Below are 14,252 nucleotides of genomic sequence, written 5' to 3'. Positions count from 1 at the left end.
GGGTGTCTGTGCGGCAGAGGCGGTGGCGGTGATGTCGGTGGACGTGGGCAGCGAGTCGATGAAGATCGCCATCGTGAAGCCCGGAGTGCCCATGGAGATCGTCCTCAACAAGTGAGCGGCGCGGTTGGGGGGTCGGTATCGGCCGCCGTTGGGCTGGGGCAGCCCAACGGGGTAACGGGGGGCTCCGAGAGAGGCGGCCGAGGATCGGTGACCCTCTCTCGGGGGTCTGGGCCGCACCGAGGGCCTCTTCAGCGAGAAACCGGCCCCTGCGTCATTAAGGGTGTCGTGGGATGGTTTGGGTAGAAGGGACCCCTCGCCAAAGCCCCCTCCAGCCTGGCCTTGAACCCCTCCAGGGATGGGGCAGCCACAGCTTCTCGGGTCGGCCTGGGCCAGGCTCTCACCACCCTCACACCAAAGTTCTTCTCCAGATCTCACCTCAATCTCCTCTCTTTCAGTGTCAAACCCTTCCCGCCGTCCCATGGCTCCCCTCCCTGACCCAGAGTCCCTCCCCATCTCTCCTGGAGCCCCTTGAGGGACTGGAAGGGGCTCTAAGGTCTCCCCGGAACCTTCTCTTCTCCCGGCTGGACCCCCCCAACTCTCTCAGCCTGTCCCCACAGCAGAGGAGCTCCAGCCCTCTCAGCATCTCCATGGCCTCCTCTGGCCCCGCTCCAACAGCTCCATGTCCTTCTGCTGTTGGTGGCCCCAGAGCTGGAGGTAGCACTGCAGGGGGGTCTCCCCACAGCAGAGCAGAGGGGCTGATGTGGTTCAGATGTGACAGGATGTGGCATCGTGTTCTCACCTGTCTGGTTAGGAAGGAAGCCTGATTCTCAGTTCTCTTTGAGGGATCCCGGAAGCAGGTTTGTTAGGCAGCAGCTCGTTGTTGAAGCAGATAAAGGTCTCCTTTCACTTGGCTGCTGTCACTGCAGCCCATGCCCAAGACCCTGAATGAAAAACCGGCGGCTGGGAGAGGATGTACGGTCAGGAGCATGCTTGTTTTCTGGGAGTCTAGACTGAGAGATAATAGATGGATTTTTCACCCGGCTGCCTGGAACTTGGCAGTCGTTGGTAGAACGAGGGAACTGTCTCGCTTTGCTCCGTGCTGAAGGGAAGCAAAAATAAAGCAAGTTTTGTCTAAGTCTGAAGCAGCATGTTCCAGAAAGCTGCTCACGAGCCTTTCTCCTTCGTGGCAAGTCATTGTGTTGTAGCCTTATGTTAGAGAACTGATAACGTGTCCTGAGGCTTTTGGAATTTCACTGAATTTCACTGAATTTCTAGAGTTGGAAGGGACCATAGAGATCATCTAGTCCAACTCCCGTGCATGTGGCACGTGCTGAGCTCAGTAGATGACTTTAGGGGCTTCTTGTGGTTATCGTAGCGAAATGCCTTGCTATGTGAATGTGTGCGTGGGGGCAGAAATGGGCCACCTCTTGTGGAGCTCTCTTGTGTCATGGGAAAAATAGAGGTCTGCCCAGCACAGCCTCGAAAGGAGGTGCTGCTGTTGCCACCTGTCAGAGTCTGGTCGTCCTCTCCGTGGGTCACACCCCAGCACCTTCCCTTCGTCCTTCTGAAATGCAGACACTGCCCTTCCTCATGGGGACTCTATCGAGCGTTCACCTCTTTCGACTGGTTTATTCCTCTCTTTCTGTGCAGGGAGTCACGAAGGAAAACACCCGTGGCCGTGTCTTTGAAGGAGAACGAGCGTCTCTTCGGTGACAGTGCGCTGGGGATGGTAAGAGTTCCTGTTACTCCTCGCTCCAGCTGCAGTTCCTGTGTGTGGAATGTGTGCTCCCACTGCTGGGTCCTTTGTGATAAATGTCTGAGTGAGGAAGTTCTATTTCTTGTCCTGTACTTCTCATCTCCTTGGCGTGGTACTGGCTCTTTGTGTCTCAGTCTCATGCTCCTGAATCCCATAATGAGAGCTCTTCACCACGTGGCTCGGGAGAGGCTGGTTTGACAGCAGCAAAGCCAAAGAAGTGCAGCTGGGTGCTGTGCTTTATTTTCTGCAGTCCATAAGGACCCCCAAGGTGGCCTTCAGGTATTTCCAGGATCTGCTGGGGAAGCGTATGGATAACCCCCACGTCGCACTCTACCAGTCCCGCTTCCCGGAGCACGAACTGGTGAAGGATGAGAAAAGGCAGACCGTTATCTTCAAGCTGTCCCAGTGAGTGGCTGCTTCTGGGTCCCTTCTGGGTGGGACTTTGGCTACCAGCTCTGGTTGTTGCTGTAATTTTCTCTCCTGCCTGTTTCTCGTAGGACGATACAGTACTCTCCGGAGGAGATGCTGGGGATGGTGCTGAACTATTCGCGTGGGCTGGCTGAGGAGTTTGCAGGTTGGAAGAATTTACCAGTTTCTCATGGTATCTGTGTGCGTGTTTGTATACTATGGGATTTGAGTAGAGTCTGAAGGTGTTTGAAAGCCCAGGGATGTTTAGAAACAGGCCGTTGGTTCCCTTCAGAGAGTACTTCAGGCTGTATGCAGGACTTAGCAGCTGTCAAGTCGTCACTTGTTTCTAATACAATGCAAGTTTGGGGTCTTAATCCCGTTCTTGGGGGCAGGCACCCCCAATCCCACCCAGCCTTGCAGTGAGGAAGCCTTTTTGGCCATCTCTGGAGAAAGAGTGATGTGTTTTGTCACTTGTGTGTGTGAGTGGAGCAGAGGAACATTGGGAGGGAACTGCTGGGGAAGGTGGAGGTGTCTCTGCTGCAGTCTGTGTTGGAATTGGTCTGGATGGAGCCAAACAACATGAAAGAGCAAAAACTGTCCTCCCTTGTGAAACTTGGGAAGAGATAAGGGACTGCCATGCCTTTTCCATGTGGTGTTGCTACTGAAATACCACAGTAATGGGAACTGGGTGAATTTCGTTGCTGTTTGACTTACTGTGTGTTGTTTGGTTAGTAATACTACAGCCAGGCAAAGGCTTTCTGCTCTGGAGAGTGAGCATAATCCAGTGATAAAGTCAGTCTCTCTGAAGATAACGTTTGCTGAAATGTAAGGCACCCCAGAGCATTTGAGAGTGCTCTGACGTGTGAAAGAGAGGTCAGGAGACACGTGGCTTTGTGAGAACCTGCAAAGTCTGCTCAGTGTCAAGAAGACACAGATAGATTCACCCCTAATGATCCTGGCTGCTGATTGCATTCCGTGCGGTCTTTACCTGAGATTCTCTGGCTGCAGTGATGGAAAAACGTGTTCCCTGCACCTCTTCCAGAGCAGCCCATCAAGGACGCGGTGGTCACGGTCCCTGCCTACTTCAACCAGGCAGAGAGGAGGGCGGTGCTGCAGGCCGCCCGCATGGCCGACCTGAAGGTGCTGCAGCTCATCAACGACAACACCGCCGTGGCCCTCAACTACGGGGTGTTCAGGAGGAAGGACATCAACGCCACTGCGCAGGTAGGGGCAGGGGGGTGCAGAGAGCCCCGTGCCAGTGCCTACGTGCGGGGAGAGAGTGCTGTGGATAAAAATCTAAAGGACTTGACTGTGAGGAAGGGGATGCTGCTGGGCAACCAGTGTCCTCTGTTATCGTGTGCTCATCAGCAAGAGGAGCAGGTGAAAACCTCTGTTAATAAGTGGTGAAGCCCGAGAGCTCCTGGAGCGAGGGCAGGTGGCTGGGACCCCCCTTTTGTAAAGTTTCTTCCTTTCCCATCAACTGGGGGGGAATAACGTTAGCGATTGCCTAAGGCGTTGGAAGACTGACTCTGAAATACGTGATTTTCCTGAGGTTGAAGAAGCTTTGAAAGAGCAAATCTTGGTTTTCTGGTCTATGAAATGGATGAAAAAGCTTTCTTGTCCGCCTGTGTCAGGCGTGACCCCGCACACCCCCCGTGTGTGATCAGAGAACGAGTCCTGCTGCTGTGGTGTGAAGCCAGGCGAGGGAGCAGACAGGCTGGGCCTGCGTCAGGCGGGGACATTGGTGGGCTCTTTCCTTACTTGTGGGGGACACCCAGGTGTTTCTGCTTCACCGTCCCAGCTTCTCTTTTCAGAACATCATGTTTTACGACATGGGAGCAGGAAGCACCGTTTGTACTATTGTTACGTATCAGACAGTGAAAACTAAGGACTCGGGAACCCAACCTCAGTTGCAGATCCAGGGCATTGGGTAAGAATTCAACGAGTTGCACAGAACTCACAGGTCTCAGGAAAAGACCGTTTCACAGTCTCTTCTAAAGGTGGGATTTCAGCGCAGTAATTTGGGTGGCAGAGAGGGAAATGTTTGGAGTGAGAAGGCTCCGGTTGGTAATAATTCTGGTGTCACTGTCTTGTGCAGAAGATAACTGAGAGCTTCCAGGAGCCCAGGAGGCCACCAATGTATTTAATTTGCTTCAGGCTTGCTTTTTTTATAGCCTCAAGCCGTTTTAGCTTAATTCCGCTTTCTATAAACTTACAGAAGTAGAGTGTGTCAGTTTGAAAAAGCAGAATATCCTCCCAGAGAGGACTGAAAATGCAGCGCATTGGCTGAATGAGGAGAGGGGTGCTGTCAATCGCCAGCCCAGCAATTTAAATTCCAAAAGATTTCCACTGCTGTATAAAAAAAATACCTGGGACACAAGACGGCCACCCTTTGGCTCCTCAGCCCCTGGCATGCTTGGCAACAAGGCCTTTACCGTAAATATAATGAAGTTTCCTGCTCAAAGGCTGTTGTGGTGGTGAATCTTTCTTTTCTGTGTTTCATTATAATGCATTATTTTTGGAACAGCCATTGCTCTTTCACATTAAATTGCAGCTGATAGTATACTGCATCTGCTTTTGACTGCTTGCTGCTCTGTGTGTTTGTGAAGTAACACATGAAGTTTATTTGATTTCCAACTCTGTTTAAGTTATTACATCTCTGTTTGTTCTTTTGCTCAGGTTTGACCGTACTCTGGGAGGTTTAGAGATGGAGCTGCGTCTCCGGGACTATTTGGCAAAACTCTTCAATGATCAGCACCCTTCCAAAGATGTCCGGAAGAACCCCCGGGCCATGGCCAAACTCCTGAAGGAGGCCAACCGCCTGAAAACCGTCCTGAGCGCCAACGCGGACCACATGGCACAGGTCCGGCCTCTCTCAGGGTCTCCAGCTCCTCTGGGACTCAGCGTGGGTGGGTTAAGGGCAGGCACGTAGGAACGTCTCCCTCTGCAGTGTCAGTGCTGGTGTCTCAGGGGTGCTGGTGGCACTGGTGGTCCCTCAGCTTGTGCCCATTTAGTACCACTGGTGGTTAAGCAAGGGGACTGCGTGGAGTTAGTTGTGTGAGGTTTGGTAAATAACTGTCGGTGGGAGAAGCTGTTTGTTACATCCATGTTCCATTCTCTCACCGCCTGAGCCATGGCAAGATTTGATGAGTGTGGTCAGGTCCTCAGTGCGTGAAGGAAGCTGGAACTTTCTGCACAGTGGGCAAATCAGGCAGAGATTTTGCTCAGAGCACGCTCCATGAGTAATTTCATTCCGGCTGTTTTTTTTCTGGACAGATTGAGGGGCTCCTAGATGACATTGACTTCAAGGCCAAGGTCTCAAGGCAAGAATTTGAGGATTTGTGCTCAGACCTGTTCCGGCGAGTCCCAGGACCAGTGCAGCAGGCTCTGAGCAGCGCAGAGATGACCCTGGTAGGTTTGGGAATGCTTTAACAAGCCTGAAGTCTCTGCATGCAGAGCCGCTGTCATGTCACGATCAGTGGTGGTGTTCAGAGTACAGGCGCCAGCGATCACGACTGAGCGCTGTGGCTGGTGCAGGGAGTTGCTGCTGTTTGAAGCCAGGAGTCCCTCATGGTTCCCTGTGCTGTACACCACAAACAAAGGACTTGGAGGAGGCGTTTCTCTATGTTTAAAAACTTTACTCTCTGGCTGGAGGTTTGAACCCCTGATCTTTCCTGTTGCTTTTTTTTCTTTTTTTGTCTCAGATGCTGGTTCTGGTCTCTCTTCTGAAGTTTAATCTCTGGGAACAGAATTATTGCTGTTCAGGCTTCTCCTCTGAGCGCTCCTGTTGGGGGCTGCAGTTGGACCAAATGCACTGCAGCCCTTGGGAGAGACTCACTGTTTGTTCAGTGCTTGAGTTCCAGGGTGCCAGGACACCCTTGAGCATCTCTTGGCTCTGGTTTTCCATGCAAGGCACTGAGTTACCCCTCAGAGTCCAGATCTCCCTCTCTTCTGGTCCCACTTGCCGTCCCAGTCACCGGCTCCTCGGGCATTAAACTTTAATCTGCCTAATTGTGAACTGAGTCCCACATTTCAGGTGACATGAGGCAATCCTCATGTTGTCCCCATTTGGCAGCCGTGACTCCAGGTTCCCCATGTTGTCAAGGGGGACGGGGGAAGGAGCATAAGGCAGCCCTGAACTTGGCTTTCCTCAGCTGCTTTCTGGACTCAAGGTGACTGTTTCCAATCCCTAGGATGGAATTGACCAGGTGATTCTCGTTGGCGGTGCCACGCGGGTCCCCAAAGTGCAGGAGGTTTTGCTGAAAGCTGTGGGCAAGTGAGTATGTGAGGTCCCCTTCAGTCTGTCTCCTGTTGATGAGTTGATACTGGTGGCAGCAGCCGCAAAGCTGACATTGGTTGATTTTCACTTTTCATAGAGAGGAACTGGGCAAGAACATCAATGCGGATGAGGCTGCTGCCATGGGTGCCGTCTACCAGGCTGCGGCGCTGAGCAAAGCCTTTAAGGTGAAGCCTTTTGTGGTTCGGGACGCCGCCGTGTTTCCCATCCAGGTAACCCTTGGCTTCCTGCCTCATGCAGGGTGTGGGGAGACGGGGCTGTGCTGGAGGAGACGTTCTGGGTGACCCTTGGGCTCCTTTGAGCAAGGAACTTACAGAGATCTCTCTGCTGATCTAAGAAAGCAAGCAGAATAATGTCGGCCCGACTGTAGAAGTGCTGTGCCCAAGAAGCCAGGCCCATAGAAACATCCGTTGGGAAATACGTGCCCACTTCTCCCCGAGGTGGGAGAGGTGCAGAAGCCTGTGAGGGAAGGTGCCACAGCGGGAGTTTGCAGTTGCTGAATCGTGTTTTCCGTTTGTGATGCAGGTGGAGTTCACTCGTGAGGTGGAGGAGGATGATAAATCCAAGAGCTTAAAGCACAACAAGAGGGTTTTGTTCCAGCGCATGGCACCCTACCCCCAGCGCAAAGTTATCACTTTCAACCGCTACACAGACGACTTCGAGTTCTACGTCAACTACGGAGACCTGTCCTTCCTGAGCCAGGACGACCTGCGGTGAGTTGAGGCCAGCGTCTGAGCGGGCGGTCCAGTTTGTCCAGCTGAAAACTTCACTGGTGGCCAGCCGAGGAACCTGCCACCAGTGCATGTTTGTAGATCTGTTCTCAGTCCCGTGTGCCTGAGCAAATGGAACTGTGCTGGTCCCTCGCTCTGTGTGGTTTTCCATCCCTGCTGTGGGAAGGGGTTAGCTCTTCTGCAGCATCGTTCACTTAAGTTTTTGCTCTGCTTTCGTCCCTGTCACCAGGGTCTTTGGTTCTCTCAATCTCACCACTGTGAGGCTGAAGGGAGTCGGGGACAGTTTCAAGAAGCACTCGGATTATGAATCCAAAGGCATCAAAGCTCACTTCAACATGGATGAGAGTGGAGTTCTGAGCCTTGACCGGGTAAGCACCATCCTTCTGGGATGTTTGCATTTTCCAGATCTGCCCCTCTCTCTGGTCCCCACTTAAAACTCAATCTCTGCTCCCCTCTCCCAGGTGGAATCTGTGTTTGAGACCCTGGTGGAAGACAAGCTGGAGGAGGAGTCAACGCTGACAAGTAAATGCTGAACTTCGATATCGGTGTTTTACCCGCGGTAGCTGGGGTGGCTAAAGCAGAACATGGCTTTGAGCAGAGCAAGCCCGTGGGTTTGGGATGTGGACATTAAAGGGTTGGCCATAGCCTCTGATGCAGGTACAGCTCCAGGTACAGCCCTTTGCAAGTGGCTGCCAGGAGCTCTGGAAAGCCAGACGCTCCTAAGATGGCTATGGCGCACACTGCAACTAGAACAACAGGAGCTGTGTCCTCTGTGTTCGGCCACAGCTGCTGATCTGGGGAGGTCTGCCCTGAAGGGAAGTCCTGCATCCACAGCGTTCTCCCTTCTCTGGCCTCAAGTTGTGCCAGGGAAGGTTTAGGATGGATATTAGGGAAAATTTTTACACTGAAAGGGTTATTGGCTGCCCAGGGAAGTGGTTGAGGCACCATCCCTGGAGGTATTCAGAAGATGGGCGGACATAGTGCTTAGAGACGTGGTTTAGTGATGGCTTTTTTCAGAGTTGGGTTGATGGTTGGACTAGATGATCTTAAAGGTCCATTCCATGGACCTATGATTCTGATTCTATGATTCTCGCTTTCTGGATTGTGATGCCTGGTCTGTGCTCTGCAATCCTCAGGTTTTAGAGCATAGGTCCACTCTAGACAGGAGCTGGAAATCTGTATGCTGAGAGGTGAGGGGGAGATGCGGGGATGGGAGATGCAGCCACGGATTGGAGCCTGAAGCTTTTTGGTTGAAGTTCCAACTTTCAGGTCTCATTCCAGCAGTGTTTGTGCACAGAAAAACACAAAGGGAGGTCAGGGAAGGATGAGTTTCCGGAGTGTATTAGCAAACCTCTACCACCACGGGAGCTGCCTGGTGATTGCTGTGGTTGTGAGGGGAAGAACTGAGGGCTGAAGGTGACTTTCTCCCGCCTTTGGGTACATAATATTCTGGATTCTTTGTCTCCCACGGACAGAACTTGGAAACACCATCTCGAGCCTGTTTGGGGGCGGTGGCCCCAAGGCAGAAACGGGAGAGAACCTGACAGACTCGGTCCAGGTGAGCCCCGGGGTGTCTGCGAGCGGGAGGGAGCCCCACATCTTGCTCCAGTGCTGACGGGCAGCGGTTCACATGAGCAGAACTGGAGGTGTCTGGCACCACATCAGAATTTCAAATATTTCCAGACACTGCTATATTCCTCTGGAGTTTCATGTGGCGTGTGTTTAGAGAAACTTGTGCTCTGTCACTGGCAAGTCCAGCAGTGGTGGACTAATGTTCCAGGACTCTTCATTATTCTAGCTCAGCACAGTCCCTCGCTAACGGCTGCAGTCACTGTGACTGCTGGTTTTTGTACATATGGGTTTTTTGCACAGAATTATCTGTTCTGTGAAACATTTGTACAGTATTTCTCCATGAAAAACAGTTTTGTTTTTTGCTTTGCTTGGCTGCGGGGAGCAGGAGGAAGAAGAGAGCCTGGCAGAACCAGGTAAAGAGGAGCAGGGGGAGAAACAAGAGCAGAAAAGCAGCACCGAAGATGAAGAGCGAGGAGAAGAGAAGCAGCAGTCTGCGGGCCAGGCAGAAACTGCCCCTCCGAAAGGAGACTCCCAGAAAAAGGAAGAAGGCAAGAAGTCAGAGTCTCAGGTGAGCATTAGGTTGAAGGAATGGAACTGGGATTTCAGTGCAATTTCCTTGGTTCCATTCTTCTTTCCCTTCTTTTCCCTGAAAAAAAAAAAAAGTTGCAAAATGTGCAAATCCATTCCCTTGCCTAAGATTTATTTTACCTGTTCCAGGATCCCAAAGAAAACAGAGAAACTGCAAAAGAAGAAGAATCGTCCAAAAGTTCCAGTGACAGCACAGCTACCAAAACGGAGGAAGAGAAGAAGATCAAAGTGCCCAAGAAGCAGAAGCTTGTTCATGAGATCACCATGGAGCTGGATGTAAACGATGTCCCTGACCTATTGGAGGAGGAACTGAAGAGCTCCATGAAAAAGTACGTTTGAAACGGCTCTGGTCAAAGCTCTCGATGGAGGAAATGAATGGCTGTGGAGCAGTGATAGCTGCCGTGGTGCTGCTCTCCTCGGAGGCTGATGTGTACAGTGTTGTGCACGTCTAAAGGCACTTACTACCTTTGATTTCTCTTCTCTTTCCCTCTTAGACTCCAAGACCTGACAGTCAGAGATCTAGAGAAACAGGAAAGAGAAAAATCAGCCAACAGCTTGGAGTCATTCATCTTTGAGACCCAGGTGAGAGAGGGATGTGAAGAAATGAGAATTCCAGGTAGAAGTGTCTTATGCAGCTTGGCTGATCTGAATGCGGGGGAGTGGTTTGAGTGGGGGGAAGCTGGTTTGAAGAGCCCAGCTTTCATCTTTCAGTCACTTTTTCTGCTGTCGCTAGACCTCCCAAGCCCACATGGAGAGCTTTCCTCCAGGGCGTCTCACACGTTAAACTCTGGGTTTCTAGTATTCCTTAGTGCACTTACCCCTGTGTTTTGGAACAGTTGGGCTGTGAAGACCCTACAGCTTCTCAGGAACTTGTGCAGAGGCGGCAAATGATGTTACACCACAAAAAGCATGTGTGAAAGCAGTGTGGTTGGTGCAGCTTTACCATCAGATACTGGGTGTATCACCATCGCACTCCTGGTGATGCCAGGAGTCAGAGCCCAGGTCTGGGAGGGTTGAAAGAGAATCTTCTGGGGCCAGTGCATCCCCAGGAGCTCCCAGTCCAGCCCAGTTGCAAGTGGGTGGCCCAGTTGTTTGATACTTCCAGTGGTAGCTGATGGGAGTGCTTGCTTTGTTCTCTCCAGGACAAGCTTTATCAGGAGGAGTATCAGTTTGTCTCAACAGAGGAGCAGAGAGAAGAAATTTCCAAAAAGCTCAGTGAGGCCTCCAGTTGGATGGAGGAGGAGGGCTACGCAGCTGCGACGAAGGTATCTGCACAGGGTTGGGACACTGGTCACTGGCGTGGGAGGGAGCACGTGGGCTGAGAGAGCATTGATCCCTCTTGATCCCTCAAAATCTGATTCTTGGAAGTTTTTTACTTCCTCAGTGCATTACGCACAGAACAAAATGGGAAGTTCTTCCAACCTCTTCACCATCTTCAGCAGGAACCTCTTGAGTTCACCTGCCTCTTTTTACTCTATTGAAATAGGATATTTGATAGAATGACAAAAACTGCAGTTCTGAGGTTTACAGTGTTAGACAGTGGGAAAGCTAACCATCTCCTTTCCCCTCTCCTTCATTTGCAGGAGCTGAAAGACAAGCTTTCGGAACTGAAAAAGCTTTGTAGGAACCTCTTCTTCCGTGTGGAGGAAAGGAGAAAGTGGCCAGAACGCTTGGCTGCCCTGGAGAGTCTGCTCAACCACTCGACCATCTTTCTCAAGTAAGAGGGAGCTGCTGGGGCGGAGGGTCAGGCAGATGATGGTGTCACAGATGCCACAGAACGGGGCCAGACCCAACATGGGCTGAAAGTCACTGGTGCTTCTTGAAAAGAGCCCAAAACCCTGCTCAGTTCTGCTGAGCCCATTAATAGAAGCTTTGTTTAAACTGCGGGGGCAGGAACTGTCCCACACTGGACCCAACACTTAGAAGCCTTGTTTTTTTTCAATCTTCCCCATTTTTTCTAATCTCATCATAGCTGCATTTGCTGCTCTGTGTTCCGTCCTCAGTACCCAGAGATTTGATTTAGGGCTCTGTTTCCTTAAGATGCAAGAGATGTAACTGTAAAATGGTTGGCATGTGCAGTGGCCAGTAATTGTTATGATTGCAGGAGCCGTAAACACGGGAGTTGCCAGGGCACAATCTGTGTGGTTTGGTGGAAATAAATTTTCTCTTTATCTTTCAGGGGCGCCCGAATGATTCCAGAGTCTGACCAGATATTCACAGAAGTGGAACTGAGTACACTGGAAAAAGCCATCAATGAGACAACGGTAATAACGGGTCAAACGATTCGGGGGGTGGGGGCCGGGGGGGCCCTTTGGGTTGTGTTTCCTGCCCAAAGGAATAGGTCATGTTCTTTCACTCAGGGTTGTGGAACAGGGTGTGCTTGTCTTGTTTCTGTGGCCCCTGCAAACCATATTTCAGTGTTTTCTAATGCCCAGCTCGACCCCAGGCTGCTTTGGGGGGATAACAGTTCTTGTGTTGCACGTGAGAGGTTGTCTCTGGGAGTGTTGGGGTAGCCCAGGAGCCTGGCTGCAGCTTCCGAAAGCAGAGGCTGGGTTTTGAGGGCTCCGTTCCTTCAGTTTGCCCTGTGTCTGGGTAGTTCAGGAGCTGCTGGAAATGCGTTGGGAAGCAGTGTTACCCTGAGTACGGTGATGGGGAGAGGCTGTGACGTACAGTGGTTCCTGGAACCAAAAATCATCCAGAAAGCACCTCTTACCTCCTGTCCCACAGACCTGGAAAAATGAGACACTGGCTGAGCAGAACAAGCTCTCTCCTACGGAGAAACCCATCCTGCTCTCCAAGGACATAGAGCTCAAGATGGCAGCCCTGGACAGGGAAGTGCAGTATCTTCTGAATAAGGCCAAGTTTGCCAAACCCAAGCCCAAAAAGGAGAAGAACACCACAAAACCGGAGTCGGGCAAGAATGGTACAGCCACCTCTGAGACCGAGAACACTATCCCTCCCACGGAGGGGAAACAGGAAGGTAAGGAGTGGGTGGGGAGCGTGTATTTAACTCCTGGTGTATAATTACCATGTGTAACACTCGCGTCTCCCTGCTTTGGGTGAAAGGGAGAAAAATAAGCAAGGACAATAGTTAACTGCAGGATCATGTGATCCTCCTCTTAGTTTTCAGAAACAGCTGGGACAATCCAGGTATGGTGATGTCCTCTTCCCCCAGCATTTGTTTGGGTTTTTTCTGTGAGGGAAGGGGAGGTGTTTACAAACTCCCCGGGGTGGTTGGTCAGTGTCGCTCTGGGCCACTGGCTGTCCCCTAAGGCAGAGAAACCATCCGTTCCCTTCTGGGTGTCCACAGCAAGTGTTCAAGGTCGTGTCCTGTGTCAAGGAACAGAGTGAGCTGTTGATGAGAAAGGTTTGTGGCTTAGATGGGCTCCAGGAAAAATATAAAAACTTTCTTGGGGCACCAAGACTTGGAGTTTTCTGAACTTTTTAAAGATCCTCAGGTTCTGAGCGCCCTGGTCCTTTTAAATCTGCTGTTTGTCAGCAGAGTTCCCTGCTGGTTCCCCTGGCCTGAGAGAGAGCTGCTGCTTGTGGTCACGGCTCCAAAGATGACTTGTCTGTGCAAGCAGTGAGTCTCTGGGGCTTCAGGGATGTAGCGCCTGGCAGAGGGAGGCAGTGAGAAATAAGGAGCAGTTCCGCGGTGCTTCTCTGGGTGTGAGAGAGCCACAGAGAGTCACTGCAGCCCCGCTGAGGCACCACGGCTGGCGTGGTCACAAACCTCACCCTTGCCTCATCTCCTCTGTGTTCTCCCAAAACTCTTGTGCTGTTTCTTTTCTTTCTGCTTTAAACAGGCAAACCCGAGGACGTCGGTCCAGTCAAGGAACCTCCTACAGCTGAGAAGGCAGCAACAGGTGATGAGCCTGGATCAGACTCTGGTGAGTAAAGGTTTGACTAATGGTCTGGAACATGGTTGCTGCGAGTGCTGGTTGTCCCAGAGCTGCTCTCCATGGCTGTGGCTGTGGGAGGCACGAGGACGGTAGAAGCCCTGATTGCAAAGAAATTGTTAATTCTGCAAAGAGGAACACACAAATCTGGGTTCCCCGCAGTTCCAACGTTTTCACTGTTCAGTGTCAAGTTAAAATGTGCCCCTGCCTCGGTCGCTGTGAGCTGTGGCCTGTGCGTAGGCGTCATCCCGGCTTCATTAAGGGGCTGATGAGCAGGTTTATTCTGCCCAATGGTGAGGGCAGCAGCGTCCTCAGCCCTTGGGAGCCGAGTACGAGCCCTCGGACCATCCCCTGATCCCTCTACCATAGTGGGGGAGTTTGGTGAAATACCGAACAAACATCGGGGGTTTGGCCCTGCTTTTTGTGCTGTAAAACCTGCCCCAGCCTGTAATGGCTTTTCCTTTGTTACACAGGGTCCCAAAAAGAGAAGACGACAGAAGCTGGAGGAGAAAACAGGAAAAACGATGAGTTATAACAGCCCTGGAATCCCACTAGTGTCAACATCTATTTATTTCATGGTTACATTCTTGTTTTTATGATGGACCGGGTTAGTCACGGTGTACCTGGAACGCAGCAGCCTGGCAGCACAATGGGATAGAGATGTACATTTTATTTTTTCTTTCGGAGGATTTTGCCGCTACTAACTTAGTGAATTGGGTTTTGTTTTGGTTTGGTTTTTTTACGTGTTTAAGCGTGGGGGCGTGCCCACCCAGAACCGTCTCCATTTCCTTACCCCCGTGACTTTGAACCATCTCCAGCTTTCAGGGGTCACTCGGGAGTGTGGACCCCTTCCGTGCCCCTGCCGGGGGGTCCATGGAGGTGGTGTCTCTGCCAAGGGGGGGGGATGGGGATGGTGGGATGGGAGGGGGTCAGTGTCCCTTCCCCACACCCTGGGGTTGGGGCGTCTCTCCCCCAGGGAGCCCCCAATCCCTTGATAAAAC

The 14,252-nt window shown here is 51.7% G+C and overlaps 1 protein-coding gene across 1 annotated transcript in view; it reads left to right on the top strand.

Annotated features, from left to right (window-relative positions):
• HYOU1 (hypoxia up-regulated 1) overlaps window positions 1-13,967 on the top strand; it is a 14,151-nt gene extending 184 nt beyond the window's left edge. The window contains exons 2-24 of the mRNA XM_014949640.1: window positions 18-111; window positions 1,651-1,729; window positions 2,007-2,161; window positions 2,254-2,330; window positions 3,207-3,388; window positions 3,979-4,094; window positions 4,844-5,027; window positions 5,441-5,575; window positions 6,358-6,440; window positions 6,541-6,673; window positions 6,987-7,174; window positions 7,422-7,560; window positions 7,654-7,714; window positions 8,668-8,750; window positions 9,150-9,332; window positions 9,482-9,681; window positions 9,847-9,934; window positions 10,495-10,617; window positions 10,936-11,069; window positions 11,532-11,616; window positions 12,080-12,332; window positions 13,159-13,242; window positions 13,725-13,967. Coding sequence (XP_014805126.1) covers window positions 18-111; window positions 1,651-1,729; window positions 2,007-2,161; window positions 2,254-2,330; window positions 3,207-3,388; window positions 3,979-4,094; window positions 4,844-5,027; window positions 5,441-5,575; window positions 6,358-6,440; window positions 6,541-6,673; window positions 6,987-7,174; window positions 7,422-7,560; window positions 7,654-7,714; window positions 8,668-8,750; window positions 9,150-9,332; window positions 9,482-9,681; window positions 9,847-9,934; window positions 10,495-10,617; window positions 10,936-11,069; window positions 11,532-11,616; window positions 12,080-12,332; window positions 13,159-13,242; window positions 13,725-13,786 — 2,921 coding nt within the window. The 3' untranslated portion in view covers window positions 13,787-13,967. The remainder of the gene's footprint in view (window positions 1-17; window positions 112-1,650; window positions 1,730-2,006; window positions 2,162-2,253; window positions 2,331-3,206; window positions 3,389-3,978; window positions 4,095-4,843; window positions 5,028-5,440; window positions 5,576-6,357; window positions 6,441-6,540; window positions 6,674-6,986; window positions 7,175-7,421; window positions 7,561-7,653; window positions 7,715-8,667; window positions 8,751-9,149; window positions 9,333-9,481; window positions 9,682-9,846; window positions 9,935-10,494; window positions 10,618-10,935; window positions 11,070-11,531; window positions 11,617-12,079; window positions 12,333-13,158; window positions 13,243-13,724) is intronic.
• The last annotated feature ends 285 nt before the right edge of the window (window positions 13,968-14,252 follow it).

Source organism: Calidris pugnax, unplaced genomic scaffold, assembly GCF_001431845.1.
Source record: "Calidris pugnax isolate Ruff unplaced genomic scaffold, ASM143184v1 scaffold180, whole genome shotgun sequence".
Taxonomy (NCBI): Eukaryota; Metazoa; Chordata; class Aves; order Charadriiformes; family Scolopacidae; genus Calidris; species Calidris pugnax.
The sequence above is the reverse complement of the archived record's forward strand: the minus strand, read 5'-3'. Positions and strand labels throughout refer to the sequence as shown.